At 42.4% G+C, this 19,293-nt stretch overlaps 1 protein-coding gene across 1 annotated transcript in view; it reads left to right on the forward strand.

The window, feature by feature from the left end:
- The window catches only part of LOC126996804 (glucose dehydrogenase [FAD, quinone]-like), a 161,504-nt gene that overhangs the window by 110,547 nt on the left and 31,664 nt on the right, over nucleotides 1-19,293 (forward strand). Inside the window, exon 9 of the mRNA XM_050857666.1 lies at nucleotides 11,897-12,050. Within this exon, the coding sequence (XP_050713623.1) occupies nucleotides 11,897-12,050 (154 nt within the window). The remainder of the gene's footprint in view (nucleotides 1-11,896; nucleotides 12,051-19,293) is intronic.

Genomic DNA, 19,293 nt, shown 5'->3' on the forward strand with positions numbered 1-19,293 from the left:
GTGAAGGCTCTGGTACATTTTGTGAGCTGACCCTCTATCTTTGACAGCACGAGAACAAGCATGATTAAACCAAGGCTGTTTAGCATGAGGAGTAGAGAAAGTACGTGGAATGTATGCCTCCATTCCAGAGACAATCACCTCTGTAATGCGCTAGGAACACATAGAGATATCTATCCTGGAAGCAGTAGTCATTCCACGGGAAATCGGAAAAGTATATCCTCAGGTCGTCCCACCGAGCTGAAGCAAAATGCCAGAAGCTTCGCCTCTTCGGTTGGTCCAGAGGATGTACAGGAGCGATAGGACAGGATACCGAAATAAGGTTGTGATTGGAGGAACCCAACGGAGGGAACAGTTTGACAGAGTAAGCAGAAAGGTTAGAGGTAAGGAAGAGGTCTAGTATGTTGGGCCGGTCTCCAAGGCGGTCGGAAATACGTGTAGGGTGCTGAACCAACTGTTCTAGACCGTTGAGGAGACCAAAGTTGTAGACTTGTTCACGAGGCTGGTCAGTGACGGAGGATGAAAGCTAAAACTGGTGGTGAACATTGAAATCTCCCAAGATACATAGGAATACATAGGAAGAACAGACACCAGAAGACCTATCGGTCTATGGCGAGGGTGTCTGTTTACTATCGCTACTACTAGTAATCTACGTGTGGTAGGAGAGGACAGAAAAGATGAAGGCTCCTCCCACCCACCTCTCCCTCCGGCAACGTGCCGGCAGGAAATAGTTAGAAGAGAACCATGTACCTTTAAGGAAGAAAGGGATATGGAAATTTTACAGTAAAGAGATAAATAAGAGGAAATTACTACCCTTAACTTACACTACTACTTAATAAGATGGAGATTTCAGCGAAGGGAGAGTGGGTCAAGAGCTCAAGTAGTCAAAGAATTTTACATACTTAGTAGAGTTAGGTGAGAGATAAACAGCAGAGGTATTTAGTAATAGAATGACAATGAAGTCTTAGCCAGATGGTGGAAAATTTTGAAGAGTCAAGGTCGTGGGCACTAGAGCAAGTGATGTCGTTGCGCACTTTGGCGCAACATCCAGCTTTGGATTGAAATTCAGGATAGAGATAGTAGGAGGGAACAGAGTAGAGATTACTGTCAGTAGCTTCAGAGTCCTGTGTTTCGGTGTGGAAGAGAAGGTGAGGTTTAGAGGAGGAGAGATGGTGTTCCACAGAATGAAAATTAGAACGAAGAACGGGAATGTTGCAGAAATTGATAAGAAAGAGGTTCGAGGAGTTATCAAGACACCTCTCAAGTCGGCAGCCAGAAGGAGTCCTCCTGGGGAATTGTGCCCCCACCAGGCAGGGACTCCGAGGCATTGCTTATTTGAGCCATTTTGAAATTTGAATTTTGGGAAAAGGTGTATATGTTGTGTGAATGTAGTGTGGTGTTGATAGAGAGAGGATCTGTCTTTAGAGAGCATTCTGAACTATTCTCCGGTGTTGGTGAGACAATAGGGAAACGGTTAGTGAGGTCATGGGATGGGTCTTTGGAGGGCTTCAGCTCCCTTCTCACCTCCCATATATACCTCACCGGGAGTGGCTTGCTCCCGTTCGGTAGGTGTCTTCCTACCTACTCCAGCCTCCTGAAGCCCTATCATAGTATATATTGCTTCAGTTGTTTATTTTCGAGGACAAAAGCCCAACTGACATTTATCGATTCTTATTATCCTTCTCAGCCTCTTCTCCAGGAATTTTTCATATACCTTCATGCCATGCTCCAGTAACTTTATCCCTCTATAGTTACCACATTTCAAAGTGTCTCCTTTCCATTTAAAAAAAAAAAATGGGTATGTAGCTTCCTTTCCAGTCTTATGGTATATCTTCCTTTTATAATACATCGTTTAACACTCCTTGCTTTCCTGCTGCTTTTATTAAATCCTTGAAGCACTGAAGTTCCTGCTGCTCTATATATACCATTTTTCATTTCCTTAAGTGATTCTTTTACTTCCTCTTTTGTATTTTTTTTCTTGTGGGCCTTCTACGTTTTCAGTTTCATTTAACAGTTCGCTGAAATATTTACTCCATCTTTCCAATATCTTTTCTTTCTCCACCATGATGTTCCCTCCTTTATCTTTTACAAACTTTGCCCCAACTACATCTGCTCTGTCTCTTTTCATTTTTTTCGCAATTTTAAACGTCTCATTTTTTTTTTATTGTCTCCCTTCTCTCTCCCTCACCCACTCTTCTGTTGCTTTCTTATTTGCCTTCGCTAAACCTTTCCTTGACTTTTTCTTATTTTCTTTAAATACTTTCTGTCATTTCTTGTAAGCCTCCTTATTTTCCTTGATGGTCTGCTGCACTATTCCATTCCACCACCATGTCTCTCTTTCCTTTCTACTAATTCCTTTTGTTTCACCACACGCTTCTCTCCCTGTTTTTATGATACTGTCGTTGAATTTTTCCAACCCTCCATTAGTTTCTTCATTTTCCCTTTTCACCGCTGGTATGATTTTTTTAGGGGCTTACGGCCGTAGTATGTCTTCCCCTTTCCCTTTCCGTCCCCATCCCCATACGCGGGTATGGGGTAGGTATATGCCGCCCCGTCCCCTTCCCGTCCCCGGGGGAGATATGCGGGCCAGACCAAGACCAATCTGCACGTCATAATAATGTTGGCAGCACTTTCAAACCAATAATTACGGAAAAGGAGATAAATAATGCATTTTTCACAAAACATTGTATTCATACACATTATGAAAAAAAATAGCGTTGTTGAACTACTGGTAAATAACAAGTATACGGATAAGTTAACTTATGAGATAAGTTGGTATCCATGACTCATCACACACACGCGGGCAGCCACACTGAGTTTGCCATGTCGTGTCATTTATGGTATTTTTTGCCTTAAATGTTAGTGGCCTTTTTTATGATATATGTTAAGTGTTGCCATAAAAATAATATATTTAGTCATCAATCAGCCGTTTTCTGCCATTTTCGGGGACAATTATGAAGGAATCCAGGAAAAAAAAAATACTTGTTGTACAATATGAAACTTCATAGAACAAAGTGTAGTAGTATTCTCACCAATGTTGTTTATCCTTCATAATAGCTTAATCAAAGGCATACAGCACACCCCATTTCCTCTAATTATGGGTAAGGGATCTGATGTTTCAGTTACTAAATAGTTGTGCATGTGTGAGATACTTCAAGGACATATGTCAATAAACTTTTTAACATTACTTTTTTTTTTTACAGCACAGAGAGCAACTCAAGGGCAACATAAATAAGTAAAAAAAAAGCCCTCTAACTGTTGCTCTCATATAGTGATAAGTAAAGAGTGGCCAAAGGAGAGGTCAATTTCGGATGGAGATGTGTATTGATACACTTCTTGGCAGGAGGAAATACAGACGAAGTAAGACTGTTCCAGAGTTTACCAGAGAAGGGGATGAAAGAATGGGAGGGGGGGGGGGGGTGAACAGTATAGGGGTGAGCATGAGAAGACAGTCGTGTGCAGCGGAGCCGCGGGAGGGGGGGAGGCATGCTGTTAACAAGTTCAGAAGAGCAGTCAGAATGAGAATATCGACAGATAGAAAGGGATGCAACATGGCGGCGGAATTTGAGAGGTAGAAGGCTGTCAGGAAGAGGAGGAGACCTGATAAGACGAAGAGCCTTAGACTCCACTCTGACCAGAAGAGCTGTGTGAGTGGAGCCCTCCCCCCACAGAGTGGAATCGCTAGCGTATAAGTGGATAGGACAGTTTGTTATAGAAAGAAGATCATTGATGAATAACAGGAAGAGAGTGGGTGATATAACAGAGCCCTGTGGAACACCACTGTTGAGAGGTTAAGGGAAAGAACAGAAGACCGTCTACCGCAGCAGAGATAGAACAACCGGAAAGGAAACTGGAGGTAAATGAACAGAGAGAAGGGTATAATCCGAAAGAGGTCAGTTTAGATAGCAACGACTTGTGCCAGACTCTATCGATATGTCTAGTGCAGTTGAGAAAGTTTCACCGAAACGGCTAAGAGAGGATGACCAAGAGTCAGTTAAGAGAGAAATCTGCCGCGCATTTTTCAAATGAACTGGGCAGAAAGTCACACAGAAGTTCCAGGTAGCTGCTTTTATTCATCCTCACACCTTTAGGGAGCACCACCAATTCTCCTACTCCATGAAAAAAAAGTAAGCCCACACCATGATGGCTGGAGGGTGTTTTAAAGCCGGGACAATGTACTATGGCAGCAGGGCATCACTGCCCGGGCGGGGGTTCACACTACCTCCCCCATTGCCTGTCACTGTGAACATTGCCTTGTCGCTCCACAGAACATGTTGCCGCTTCTCTGGCTCCCAATGTTTATATTTCTTGCAAAAATCGACACTCATTTTGTTCTGTCTTTGCGTCAGGCCTCGTTTCCTACGATAACGAAATCTGTGGCATCCGACATCGTCGTGGGTACAGCGCTGCACTGTCCTTAATGATGCGTGCTATAGCAAGTCGCTGTTGATTTTCTTGACTTCCTTTGCTGTGGCTGAGGGCTCGATGTCAACTTGTCTCTTGACAACGTTCCCGGTTCTTGGTGTTATAATTTTGTGTCTTCGAGTCTTAGGTTTGGCGACGGGTAGGGATCGGCGGCCCATGTCGCGGTACTGCTTGGTGGGGCGTTGAACACTATCGAGGCAAACACCTGTTTCCATTGATATTTATTTCATGGTGTGGCCCATGTTAAAAAGAGCAATGATTGCTCTAACATCTTCTTTGGTGGTCTGCTTCCTTGACATTGTGTGCTTGGAATAAAACACTCTGTCTACAACAACACGGACGTGTAAGCAGCAAACAGTGCAAGGCACGGGACATTTAAACATGAAAAAAATAATTGACAGATAAATGGCAACACTTGATCCATGGTGGTTGATACAGCTGTGTGTCGAGGCTGATGTACGATGACACTTAATGCCATAGTGACTCGCCATGGGAGAAATTACAGAGGCACAATGGATTTTCGCATCAATAAGAATATCTAACGCTTCTGCAACTTATATTTTTGCGCAGAGCGTTGGGCGGTAGTTTGAGGGGTTGGAACGGGCACTCTTCTTGGGCACAGGCTGTATGAAGGCGTACTTCCAGGGAAGGAAAGGTAGATGTTGATAAACAGAGACGAAAGAGTTTGACCACGGAAGCACAGTTTTTAAGAACAATAGGAGGCCTTCCATCAAGTCCATAAGTCTTCTGAGAGTTGAGGCCAGAGAGGGCATAGAAAACATCGTTCTTAAAAATCTTAATAACAGGCACAGAGGAGTCAGAGGCGGGATGTGTAGGAGGTATATGCCCAGAATCGTCCAGAGTGGAATTGCTACAGAACGTTTGAGATAAGAGTTCAGCCTTAGAGATAGATGAGATGGCCGTCAGGATTAAGGAGAGGAGGGAAAGATGAAGAAGTGAAATTGAAGGAGATGTTTTTGGATAGGTGCCATTTTCTATTAATGAAAGAGGTTTTGGTAAGTCGAATAATAGATTTGGCACGATCATGGTTAGCAGGAGTGCGAAGGCTCTGGTAGCTTTTGTGAGCTGCCTCTCTATCTTTGATAGAACGAGAACAAGCGTGATTAAACCAAGGTTTTTTAGCATGAGGAGTAAAAAGTACGTGGAATGTGTGCCTCTATTCCAGAGACAATCACCTCTGTAATGCGCTGGGCACTGAGGGTTCTCATTTCTGGAAGCAGTAATCATCCCACGGGAAATCGGAAAACTACATTCTCAGATCGTCCCACCGAGCTGAAGCAAAATGCTAGAAGCATTGCCTCTTCGGTGGGTCCAGAGAATGCATAGGAGCGAAAGGACAGAATACAGAAATAAGGTTGTGATCGGAGGAGCCCAACGGAGAGAACAGTTTGACAGAGTAAGTAGAAGGATTAGAGGTAAGGAAGAGGTCTAGTATGTTGGGCCGGTCTCCAAGACGGTCTCGAATCCGTGAAGGGGCTGAACCAACTGCTCTAGATCGTTGAGGAGAGCAAAGGTGTAGGCTTGTTCACCAGGTTGGTCAGTGAAAGAGGATGAAAGCCAAAGCTGGTGGTAAATATTGAAATCTCCTATAGGATGGAGATTTCAGGGAAGGGAGAGTGGGTCAAGATGTGCTCCACTTTAGAGTTCAAGTAGTCAAAGAATTTTACATAGTTAGGAGGGTTAAGTGAGAGTTAAACAGCACATATGTATTTAGTAATAGAATGACAATGAAGTCCTAGCCAGATGGTGGAAAATTCTGAAGAGTCAAGGCCGTGGGCATGAGAGCAAGTGATGTCGTTGCGCACGTAGGCGCAACATCCAGTTTTGGATTGATATTTAGAATAGAGATAGTAGGGGTGAACAGAAAAGAGTTTGCTGTCAGTAGCACCAGGAACCTGTGTTTCGGTGAGGAAGATAAGGTGAGGTTTAGAGGAGGATTTACCTCCTGCACAACATCACTTTTCTCAGGCATAAAATTCTACTATAATGAACAAAATATTCCACTGAGCTAGTACTGGTGGAGCATCCAGTCGGTGCTGCTGTATGTTCACAATCAAATGGAAACACCAGTCTTTACAAACTAAAAATAATATATATTAATTTCAGCAAAGTTTGCGATATAATATCTGTTATAAAAATATTCTGATTCTTTTAAATATATTTCCTTCTGTAATAACAAACAGAACACTATATATTTATGAAATACACGAAGAGGATGCTGAAGACGTCCTGCTTCTCACCCCGTGGAGTCAACACTTTTTCCACCCCGTTCGATCTCTCTCGAAATATGTAGTATTAACAACCCCAACCACGCGGGGACGTTTAATACTGCGGTTTATAGCCAAGGGAAAGGGACGGGAAGGGTAACAGGATGGGGTAGATTAAATACTACGGCCGTTAGGTGTCGGCACAAGTCAGTTATGGCGAGAGCAAGTTTTTATAGTGGCGCCTTCGATTATTTCTTCATGATTTACCCATGAGCTCATTATTTATTAACTTGGACAGTTTCTCTTTATTCCGACAAGAAAAACGGTCTTCCACAAAGCATAATGGTAGCTGCCACTTAGCGGTAACTGAAAAATCCAAAATAGAAGCGGCAGATTCAAACACACATCGTCAAAACGCTGCGAACGCGGGAACAGCATGCTAACCACTCAGCCACCGCTTCCCGACATATCTTCCTCCTGTCTCTCCATATATATATATATATATATATATATATATATATATATATATATATATATATATATATATATATATATAAAGCTGTCTCTGATCTGCCAAATTATCGTCCTATTTCGCGTTTGAACATTCATTCACCAATGTAAACCACAACCAAGCATTTCTCTGTCATCTCGAGCTTGGTTGGACCCATTGCGCAGCTCAAAAAGAAAGTGACAGCCGTCTAGCTGAAAGCAAGTAATCAAGGGCAGGAAACGGGCGCGGGATCACCTCCTACACCCTACCACTAGGCCGAGGTGACAACTACTGATCATTTATTTCAATTTGACGTTGGCACGGAAGCGAACAGTTGCCAGATGAGGTTTGTTTACCATAGTAACAACCCATATGTTTGACAACAAAAAATAAATGCTAAGAGTTAGAGCGTCGGTATTGTAAGTGTGCGACGATTTTTTGGCATATATATATATATATATATATATATATATATATATATATATATATATATATATATATATATATATATATATATATATATATATATATATATATATATATATATATATATATATATATATATATATATATATATATATATATATATATATATATATATATATATATATATATATATATATATATATATATATATATATATATATATATATATATATATATATATATATATATATATATATATATATATATATATATATATATATATATATATATATATATATATATATATATATATATATATATATATATATATATATATATATATATTGCGCCTACCGTGCGCAACGACATTACTGCTCTCGTTCCTCGCCCTTGACTCTTCAGAATTTTCCACCATCTGGCTAAGACTTCATTGTCTATCTACTCCTCAATACATCTGTGCTGTTCATTTCTCACCTAACTCTACTAACTATGTAAATTTCTTTGACTACTTGAACTCTACAGTGGAGCACATCTTGACCCACTCTCCCTGCGCTGAAATCTCCATCTTGGGATATTTTAATGTTCACCGCCAGCTTTGGCCTTCATCCGCTTTCACTGACCAGCCTGGTGAACAAGCCTACAATTTTGCTCTCCTCCATGATCTAGAGCAGTTGGTCCAACACCTTACACGTATTCCCGACCGTCTTGGAGACCTCTTCCTTACCTCTAACCCTTCTGCTTACTTTGTCAAACTGTTCTCTCCGTTGGGCTCCTCCGATCACAACCTTATTTCAGTATCATGTCCTATCGCTCCTGTACACCCTCTGGACCCACCGAAAAGGCGATGCTTCTGGCATTTCGTTTCAGCTCGGTCGGACGACCTGAGGATGTACTTTTCCGATTTCCCGTGGAATGATTATTGCTTCCAAGATTGAGACCCCTCTGTGTGTGCACAGCGCATCACAGAGGTGATTGTCTCTGGAATGGAGGCATACATTCCAAGTACTTTCTCTACTCCTCATGCTAAAAAGCCTTGGTTTAATCATGCTTGTTCTCGTGCTATCAAAGATAGAGAGGCAGCTCAAAAAAGGTACCAGAGCCTTCGAACTCCCGCTAACCATGATCTTTACATTTCTGCCTGGAATCCCAAATCTATTCTCCGACTTACCAAAAACTCCTTCATTGATAGAAAATGCCAAAACCTTGCTTTTTCTAATTCTTCCCGTGACTTTTGGCATCGAGGAAAAACATCTCCTCAACTTCACTTCTTCATCTTCCCTCCTTTCCTTTGTCCTGACGGCAACACCGCCGTCTCATCTATCTCTAAGGCTGAACTCTTCTCTCAAACTATCTTTAAAAACTCCGCTCTGAACGATTTGGGGCATATTCCTCCTAGTCATCCCCCCTCTGACTCCTTTATGCCTGTTTTTATGATTCTTAAGAGTGATGTTTTCTATGTCCTCTATGGCCTCAATCCTCAGAAGGCTTATGGACCTGATGGAGTGCCTTCTATTGTCCTTAAAAACTGTGGTTCCGTGCTGACACCCTGCCTGGTCAAACTCTTTCGCCTCTGCCTGTCATCATCTACCTTTCCTTCCTACTGGAATTATGTCTTCATACAGCCTGTGCCTAAGAAGGGTGACCATTCCAATCCCTAAAACTACCGGCCTATAGCTTTGCTTTCTTGTCTATCTAAAACTTTTGAAACTATCCTTAACCGGAAGATTCAAAAGCACCTTTCCACTTCTGACCTTTTATCTGATCGCCAGTATGGGTTCTGCAAGGGGCGTTCTACTGTTGATCTCCTTGCCTTCCTAACTAATTCTTGGTCATCCTCCCTTAGCCATTTACGTGAAACCTTTGCTATTGCGCTGGACATATCAAAAGCCTTTGATAGGGTCTGGCACAAATCTTTGCTTTCCAAACTACCCTCCTACGCTTTCTATCCTTCTCTCTGTACCTTTATCTCCAGTTTCCTCTCTGACCATTCTATTTCTGCTGTGGTAGACGGTCACTGTTCTTCCCCTAAACCTATTAATAGTGGTGTTCCGCTGGGTTCTCTCCTATCTCCCACTTTCTTTCTGTTGTTTATTGATGATCTTCTTTCCAAAACAAACTGTCCTATCCATTCTTACGCCGATGACTCTACTCTGCATTATTCAAACTTCTTTTAATAGAAGACACACCCAACAGGAACTATATGATTTCAAGCTGGAGGCGGCAGGACGCTTAGCCTTAATATTATTTCCGATTGGGGCAAGAAGAACTTGGTGTTCTTCAATGCCTCAAAAACACAGTTTCTCCACCTATCCACTCGACACAATCTTCCAAACAACTATCCCCTATTCTTTGACAACACTCAGCTATCACCTTCTTCAACACTAAACATCCACGATTTATTCTTAACTCAAAATCTCAACTGGAATCTTCATATATTTTCTCTTACTAAATCAGCTTCCTCGAGGCTGGCCGTTCTGTACCGTCTCCGCCAGTTCTTCTCCCCCGCACAGTTGCTATTCATTTACAGGGGCCTTGTCCGCCCTCGTATGGAGTATGCATCTCACGTGTGGAGGGGCTCCATTCACATAGCCCTCTTGGACAGAGTCGAGTCTAAGGCTCTTCGTCTCATCAGCTCTCCTCCTTTTACTAATAGTCTTTTACCTCTTAAATTTCGCCGCCATGTTGCCTCTCTATCTTCTATCGATATTTTCATGCTGACTGCTCTTCCGAACTTGCTAACTGCATGCCTCCCCCCCTCCCGCGGCCTCGCCACACACGACTTTCTACTCAAGCTCATCCCTTTACTGTTCAAATCCCTTACGCAAGAGTTAACCAGCATCTTCATTCTTTCATGCCTCTCGCTGGTAAACTCTGGAACAATCATCCTTCATCTGTATTTCCTCCTGCTTATGACTTGAACTCTTTCAAGAGGAGGTATCAGGACACTTCTCCTCCAGAAATTGACCTATCTTTCGACCACTCTTCTAACTCTTTTTAGGAACAGTGAGTATCGGGCTTTTTAAAATATTTGTTACCTTTTTATGCCCTTGAACTGACTCCTCTGCGGTAAAGAACAAGAAGAAAAAAAAATATATATATATATATATATATATATATATATATATATATATATATATATATATATATATATATATATATATATATATATAAAAGAGAGAGAGAGAGAGAGAGAGAGAGAGAGAGAGAGAGAGAGAGAGAGATGTATGTATGTGTGTGTATATATATATATATAGAGAGAGAGAGAGAGAGAGAGAGAGAATGATTGCTAATAGCTTTAGAATGACAGTAAAGTAAAGCTATAGGACTGTAGTTTTGGGGATTGGCACGGTGACCCTTTTTAGGCACAGGTATGGTTTCGGCACGGAAACACGGTTTTTAAGGATAATGAACGCACTTCATTAGATTCATAAGCCATCTGAGGAATGAAGCCAGAGTGGACATAGAAAACATCATTTCTAGAAAGCTTAATAACAGGCACAGTGGAATCAGCAGGCGGATGAGCAGGAGGAATTTGCCCTGAATCGTCCAAAGTTGAGCGTTTACAGATAGTTTAAGCGAACAGTTTAGCCTTAGAGACAGATGTGAAGGCGGTGCTGCCGTCAGGATTATGGAGACGAGCGAAAGATGAAGAAATGAAATTGGAGGAAATGTTTTTGGGTCTGTTTCAGATGTCCCTTTAAAAATTAGAGAAATCTATGTTGCGGCACTCAATGTTGATGATAGCGTTTTTGGTTAGTCGGATAACAGATTCACCACGATTCCGGGCAGAAATGTAGAGAATGTGATCAAGACAATCTTCAGGGAATATGGAATATTCGTTTCTATTATTTGATTGTGAAAATCATTTTTTTTATAATTTTTTCGCGTAACTATAATTTTTAATGGAATTCATCATAAAAAATCATAAAAATAGATACATGGATAAAAATTTTCGTGTTACGGTTTCATGAGATCTTATTTCTAGAGGAAAAAAAGGGTTTGTGATAGTTTTTTTTTGTTGTTGTTGTTGTTTTTTGTTTAGTACATTTCAAAGGATTGTTATCCAAATGCATAAGAATTGAGCAATATGAAAATGGAAACGTCATATTTTTTCGTTACACAAAAAAAAAACTGGGTTGATTTGTTCTTCATTCTAAATCTTAAGTTTGTTCTGGGAGCGGTAACTGTTTTCGGGGTTCATCCATAATTTAATCAAAAGTAGGCCATGGTGCCTGACGCACCTCTTCCTCCCGACGACTCATTTATTGTTATCCGTTTCTCCCTAAGATTTTAATATATTTACTAAGGCCCTCTTCCTTTCATTCTATAGATCCCCGTGATTGTCAACTTAAATGGTGTTGGAGAAAACTTCCACGACCATCCCTCCGTGTTTGGCATGACCTGGACTGTCAAAAGGGGATCAGACTCCGTGTTTCGCATTTTACGTCCCGAGGCACTCAGGAAATATTCATTTGATCATACGGGTGAGTTTTTTTTTCATCGAAAAGGTAGGTTAAGGTGTCTTTTGCTTTTACTGATGGCAGACGCCATAGTCGCGCAGCGATAAAGCCGTGGGCGAGCATCTCAAACCGCTCAGAATGGGTCTCCTCCCCTTGCCCGGTAAAATAAAATGTCTTGGTGCAGAGATTTGCTAGACAGCCGGCCTGTCTTGACCTGTTTCGTGCTTTGGCATAAAACTTGTTTGTTCAAGTCGGTGCAGTCCCTTGCTAGAAAGCCATGGCAACTACCCGGAAGTCTCCGGGTTAGGGCCAAGCTCTGCCGGTGCGAATGGTCAACGTAAGCTGTTGCCTGGGAAAGGTGCTTGGCATCCCTGTAAAATGTTGTCCTGGTGCGAAGGTTAGCGATAAAGCCGGTCACTTCTCAGAACGTGCGTGTTACACAAACGTTCCTACCCAGTGCTCATAATATAACAAAGTGAAGAGATTCAAGGTAGTACGGGTTTGTCATGAATTCCTCATGCCAAGAAATAGCCAGTGGAAATTTCCGTTTCTTACTCTCCAACGGGTCACCTGTACAGCAAGAGCAAGAGCCGGGAGGAGCTTATCAAATACTTAGTATCGCCTATTGTTGCCAATTCTGAAATATTTGTGGGATGCATGCCCCATTATTACTTAGTGCATGGTGTTAGGGTATCAATAAATAATAACCCATAACCGTAAGGGCGTTAGATTAGGTGCAATCCAGAACGAGAGATGTCAGTTGTGGCGAGTGCTGGCATCTAGACCGCCGGGCAAGCGAGGGCGAGTGGCGGGTCGCCACTTGACCCGCGCCCTCTACCTGGGTGTGACCTCGCTGCTGGCGGACGTGCCTTCTCTCCTCTCCGCTCCACGTGTTACAACGTGGTGCTTCTTCCAACCCTGCAAGCATCCACAAGTCACCTCGACTGTGTGCTTCAGGCAGGGGCGGCCCTGGGAGGTTACGAGAGGCGTGTTTGCTGGAGGAGCACCTTGTGAGTGGTTTGGAAGGCGGCGTGTGTGTTTTGGAGGACTCCATTGTGGGCGTGAGGACCACGTGGCATCGCGGGCGGGCTCCAGGCACGCCCATCTACTGGTTGATAAGTATATTGTCTTAGTCTGCGGTATTTTAAGACAGTTAGCTAGCTAGCTGTGTGCATGGATTAATGACTGAACTCCTCATTCCAGTATATTTTCTTGTTTGTGTGATTAAATAAACTTAAGAGTAGGATACAGCTGGTTTTTGCTTATCCCTATGTGAGTGTGACAGGTCGGGTCGATAAAAATAAAGACGAGAAGGGGCTGTGAGTCTGATATCTCAAATTCCAGATATTTTTTATTTTTTTATTGCTGTGAATCCTCGAAATCTTCGGCGGTCCAGGTCTTTCAAGAACCCCACATTAATTGGGGCCCGGACAAGAGACCAGACCTCGCACTCCATAGGACTAAGCATTGGCTGTTAGGCTCGTGAAGTAGGTACTAGCAAGATGTCTGTATCACAGTGGAAACAGGAAGCGGAAGAGATAGGGTTAAATACTAAGGAAACCAAAGAGTACATACTCACAGCGCAAGAGAGAGAGAGAAAAGGAGAAAGGGGCAACACCAGCTAGAATTACGGAAACTGGAAGCTGAGAGAGCTAGAAAAGGAGGCACATTCAGTAAAACTAGCCGAGCTACAGGCGGCGAATAATGGGAATGGTGGTACTAACTCTCATAATAATACAGTAGTTTCCCCAAAGCTAAAGCTTAATCATTTCGAGGAAGGTGATAAGATAGAGATTTTTTATAACGCTGTTTGAGGAAGCCGCAAACCTAATGCAGTATGATGAGGTCACCAAGCGTGTTCAATTCATAAGTCTTTTTGAAGGCAAAGCTTTGGAGGTGATTCATAGATTGGATGAGGGCTCTCGTGAGTATAATGATATGAAGGAGGCATTATCAGCAGTTTGGTCGGTAAATATAAAGACGAGAAGTGGCTGTGAGTCTGATATCTCAAATTCCAGATATGTTTTTATATATTTTTTTATTGCTGTGAATCTTCGAAATCTTCGGAAATCCAGGTCTTTCAAGAACCCCACAGGGTTAATGACGAGAGCGGCCCGATTAGTCCGGTGCGAATTCTAGCATGAAAACACTGATGACTTCCTGGACCCAGACGGGATTGTGGTAGAGGATTCTGGGCCCTTTGGAGAAGGCGAGCGGGTCCCTAGAGCCCCTGTGGGGCTGAAGGAATTAAAGTCAGGTATCCTCGGTCCGACTTAGGGCCAAGGGTTTGGGGTTGCGGCCCGAGGCTGTCGCGATATAAAATTGTCTAGCCCTGGAACTAGCCCCTCCATGGTGCGGGAGGACTATAAGTCAGGAAGAGATGCTGCGAGTACTATCCGTTGAAATGCACTTGGCAAATCAATTCCGTGCGACTGGAGTACGCTAATCGTTAGCATAGACTTAGTCTTTTATTATTCCCAGGTGCAGCCTGACTGCGATAAATCCATGGAGCGCAACATATAAATGTATGGGAGAAACACTACGTGTACCATGCCTTTGCCCGTATTGGCAGATCATTACGGATGAAGCAGAAGTAGGCGTATTATTTTCAAGACACAGAATACCTTTTCCGTGGAAATAGTTTTTTTTTTTTCTTTTTCTACGAAAACCAGTACAAAACCTATTTGTGGGGGGTATTTAGTAGGCTAAATGTTAACTGTTGAATGTGAGGCTAGGCTATTTCGAATATTAAGCTAGGCTACCCATGTTATTTACATACAGCGCTTTATCAAAAATCCGTATGTATAGGCACATTCAGTGTTACATATCATTTTATGTACCTGCAATGAAATGAATTGTAGGTATTTGAAAGGAAATAAATTGTTCGAGGATGATCAGACTATATTTTGTTAGCTCAAAGCTTGTCTTTGGTGAATCCACTATCCGCAATCAGTGGGTGGCGAGCTGCAGCGCAGGGGGTGGGGGGCGATTGGTGGTGCTTCCAATTATGTATGTTATTATTCCAATTTGAACATTTTTATAATATTCCGATGCTCAATAGGTTATCCTGAACACATTGAGGCATAAACAATATGAAATATATGTCCCGTGAGATTCACAGGGCACGCCTACTCCTGCATATTAACCAAACATATAATCGATCGAACCTGCATGGTGCGGCACCGGGTAAATATACCGCGGCACCGACCTTGCCTGCCTTTGCGGGTGATGGGTTCGCGTGCCGCTCACGGATCGCCATTACCCAGCATTCAACACAATGGAGCCGGTGTCGTGTTTCTCCGCGTCCTCCTATTTTTGGCCGTCCGTTTTGTATACAAACTTGCTATGAACACGTACGGATCCGTGTATACAGCTGATCAGGTGTACATGGCTGTCCCCCCAGTGTTTGTTCTATTCTTTCATAGGAAAACATTAATGAATCCAATACAGCGTTCTGTTTTGTAATGGGTGAAGTAGAGGACCAAAAAATAGCCCTCATGCAATGATTCAGCAGTAAGTTTAAGGGAAATAACATCTTGCTATTTTCTAAAAACAAAATTGTCTCACACTACCAGCTGCGTACACGGATCCGTGCTCATAGCAATCCGCCTTTTGGTTTGTCAATAAAACGGACGGCCAGAAATAGGAGGACGCAGAGAAACACGACACCGGGCGGCTTGACGTTCGCGGTTTCCTACTGCTGGACGTCACCGCCCGGTGCGTTCTACCGCAAGAAAGCCTTGCGGGATAACCTTCTAAGGAAGAACGATTCCATGTTAGGTGGGGTCCGGGCCAACGTCTCCTTCTGTTCTGGTCGTTTCTAGATTGGGGTGGTGGGCAGCTGTAGGTGACTCGGTTTTAAGGGAGGGAGCGACCGTTCGGTCTTTTTAGAGTCAATTTGAATGTTTAAGAAGTTTAATTGAAACGATTATTTAACCTCCTTGCCTCAACTTACTTCAACTTACTAAAAGCTCTTTCATGAACAGAAAATGTCAAAACATTGCATTTTCTACTTCTTCCCGTGACTTCTGGCACCTAGCCAAAGATATCCTCCAATTTCACTTCTTCCCCTTTCCCTCCTCTCCTTAACCCTGACGTCAGCACCGCCGTTTCATCTATCTCTAAGGCTGAACTTTTCGCTCAAACTTTCTGTAAAAACTCCACCCTGGACGATTCTGGGCATATTCCTCCTACTCATCCCCCCTCTGACTCCTTTATGCCTGTTATTAAGATTCTTCATAATGATGTTTTCTATGCCCTCTCTGGCCTCAACTCTCAGAAGGCTTATGGACCTGATGGAGTGCCTCCTATTGTCCTTGAAAACTGTGCTTCCGTGCTTACACCCTCTCTGGTCAAACTCTTTTGTCTCTGCCTGTCAACATCTACCTTTCCTTCCTGCTGGAAGTACGTCTTCGTACAGCCTGTACCTTAGAAGGGTGACCGTTCCAATCCCTCAAATTACCGCCCTATAGCTTTATTTTCCTGTCTATCTAAAGCTTTTAAATCAATCCTTAACCGGAAGATTCAAAAGCACCTTTCCACTTCTAACCTTCAATCTGATCGCCAGTATGGGTTCCGAAAGGGACATTCTACTGGCCATCTTTTTGCCCTCTTAACTGACTCTTGGTCACCTTCTCTGAGCCGTTTCAGTGAAACCTTCTCTGTTGCGCTAGACATATCAAAAGCCTTCGATAGAGTCTGGCACAAGTCTTTGCTTTCTAAACTGCCCTCTTCCGGATTCTATCCCTCTCTCTGTTCCTTTATCTCCAGTTTCCTTTCCGGACGTTCTAATTCTGCGGTGGTAAACGGTCACTGTTCTTCCCCTATACCTATTAACAGTGCTGTTCCACAGGGCTCTGTCCTATCACCCACTCTCTTCCTGCTATTCATCAATGATCTTTTTTCCATAACAAACTGTCCTCTCCACTCATACGCCGACGATTCCACTCTTCATTATTCAATTTCTTTCAATAGAAAGACATCCGAACAGGAAGTGCATGACTCCAGACTGGAGGCTGCAGAACGCTTAACCTCAGACCTTGCTATCATTTCCGATTGGAGTAGAAGGAACCTTGTGTCCTTCAATGCCTCAAAAACTCAATTTCTCCCCCTACTAACTCGACACAATCTTAACTGCAAACTTCACATCTCCTCTCTCACTAAATCATCTTCCTCGAGGTTGGGCGTTCTGTATCGCCTCCGCCAGTTCTTCTCCCCAGCACAGTTGCTATCCATATACAGGGGCCTTGTCTGCCCTCGTATGGAGTATGCATCTCATGTGTGGGGGGTCTCCTCTCACACAGCTATATTGGACAGAGTGGAGTCTAACTCTCTTTGTCTCATCAGCTCTCCTCTTACTGATAGCCTTCTACCTCTTAAATTCCATGGCGATGTTGCCTCTCTTTCTACCTTCTATCGATATGTTCACGCTGACTGCTCTTCTGAACTTGCTAACTGCATGCCTCCCCCCCTCTCGCGGCCTTGCCTAAAACGACTTTCTAATCAAGCTCATCCCTATACTGCCCAAACCCCTTATGCAAGAGTTAACCGGCATCTTCACTTTTTCAACCCTCACATTGGCAAACTCAGGAACAATCTTCCTTCATCTATATTTCCTCCTGCCTACGACTTGAACTCTTTCAAGAGGAGGGTATCAGGACAACTCTCCTCCCGAAATTGACCTCTCTTTTTGGCCATTCCTCTGTACTCTATTCAGGAGCAGTATGTAGCGTTTTTTTTTATTATTGTTTTTTTTTCACGCCCTTGATCTGTCTCCTTTTCTGTAAAAAAAAAAAAAAAAAAAAAGTGAAACGATTTCCACGCCTCACGGTCAGTTGGACCCACACTGCTGTTCATATTCTCTCAAGCTAGTCGATAGGTGAATCTTTAGAAGGTAACTGAGGTAATCCTGTTGTCACACAGATCATGTGTCCCAAAGTAATGAGATATTTTACGCCACAGGATCAATAAGTAATGACAGAGATGAGCACTGAGGTTAAACCCAATTAAAGCGCATGACCTCAGCTTTATCTTACTCTAAGGTACCATTTTTATTACTTCTTTATCTTAGTTTAATTACTTTTTTTTTTTACATTGTTGCTACAATTACTACTACTATTATTACTACTGCTACTACAATTACTACTACAACTACTATTCCTACAACTGTTACTGCTACTACTACTACTACTACTACTGCTACTATTACTACAACTATGACGACGGCGAAGACAACAGCGACGAAGAGGACAACTACAACTATTGTTGTTGCTGCTGCTGCTGCTTCTTCATCTGCTACTACTATTACTACTACTACAACAACAATTACTACTACAATTACCAATACTACTGCATCCACCCTCCCGCGGCCCCTCTGCACCCGTTTTTACTCTAGCTCTTCAGAAAAAAAACTCACTTTTAATACCTAACTATAGTAAAGCGAATTTTATGGACCTAAGAAAAGACTTAGCATCAGTAAATTGGAACTATTTGCATAATAACGTCAGCGTTGAAGAAATGTATGACCGTTTCACTGTACAAATCTCAGGGAGCGTAAATAAATTCATCCCACTTAAGCCACGAAGGACAGAGAACCACAAGCCGTTGTGGATGACTAATTCCCTACAGAAAATCAGCGTCGAAAAAATAAAATTGTATAAGAAATATAAACTGGCAAACAATTCACAGGATTATACTAATTAAATCAACATCAAGAGAGAGTGCGAAAAGAAAATCAGAAAACAGAAACGCGAGTATGAGATGAAAATAACACTTGAGGCTAAGACGAATCCTAGATTATTTTTCAGTTACATAAGAAATAAAAAAGCTATTAAAAATAATATCGGCCCACTATTAGAAAATGGCGACACAGTTAGCGATGATAAAGGCATGGCGTCGGTCCTCAACTCAACTTTCAGTAGCGTATTTACAAAAGAGAACATAACATCGATCCCCGCCCCGAGGAATATTTTCTAAGGCCCCGAAGAGCATAAGCTTACGTTGACCGAAATTGATATCAGTGAAGTGCGTGCGTACCTGCAAAAAATTGATCTAAATAAATCTCCGGGTCCCGACAATTTATCTCCTCGCCTATTAAGAGAATGAAGTCAACAGCTAGAATTACCTATAATGTTAATGTTCAACAGGTCATTAGCACAGGCAAGCGTGCCTCTTGCGTGGAAAAAGAGCCAATGTTACCCCGATCTTTAAAAACAAAAAAAGAGATAAAAAAACAAGCCAGTAATTATCGTCCTATCAGCCTTACGTC

Source organism: Eriocheir sinensis, chromosome 11 (genome assembly GCF_024679095.1).
Source record: "Eriocheir sinensis breed Jianghai 21 chromosome 11, ASM2467909v1, whole genome shotgun sequence".
Taxonomy (NCBI): domain Eukaryota; kingdom Metazoa; phylum Arthropoda; class Malacostraca; order Decapoda; family Varunidae; genus Eriocheir; species Eriocheir sinensis.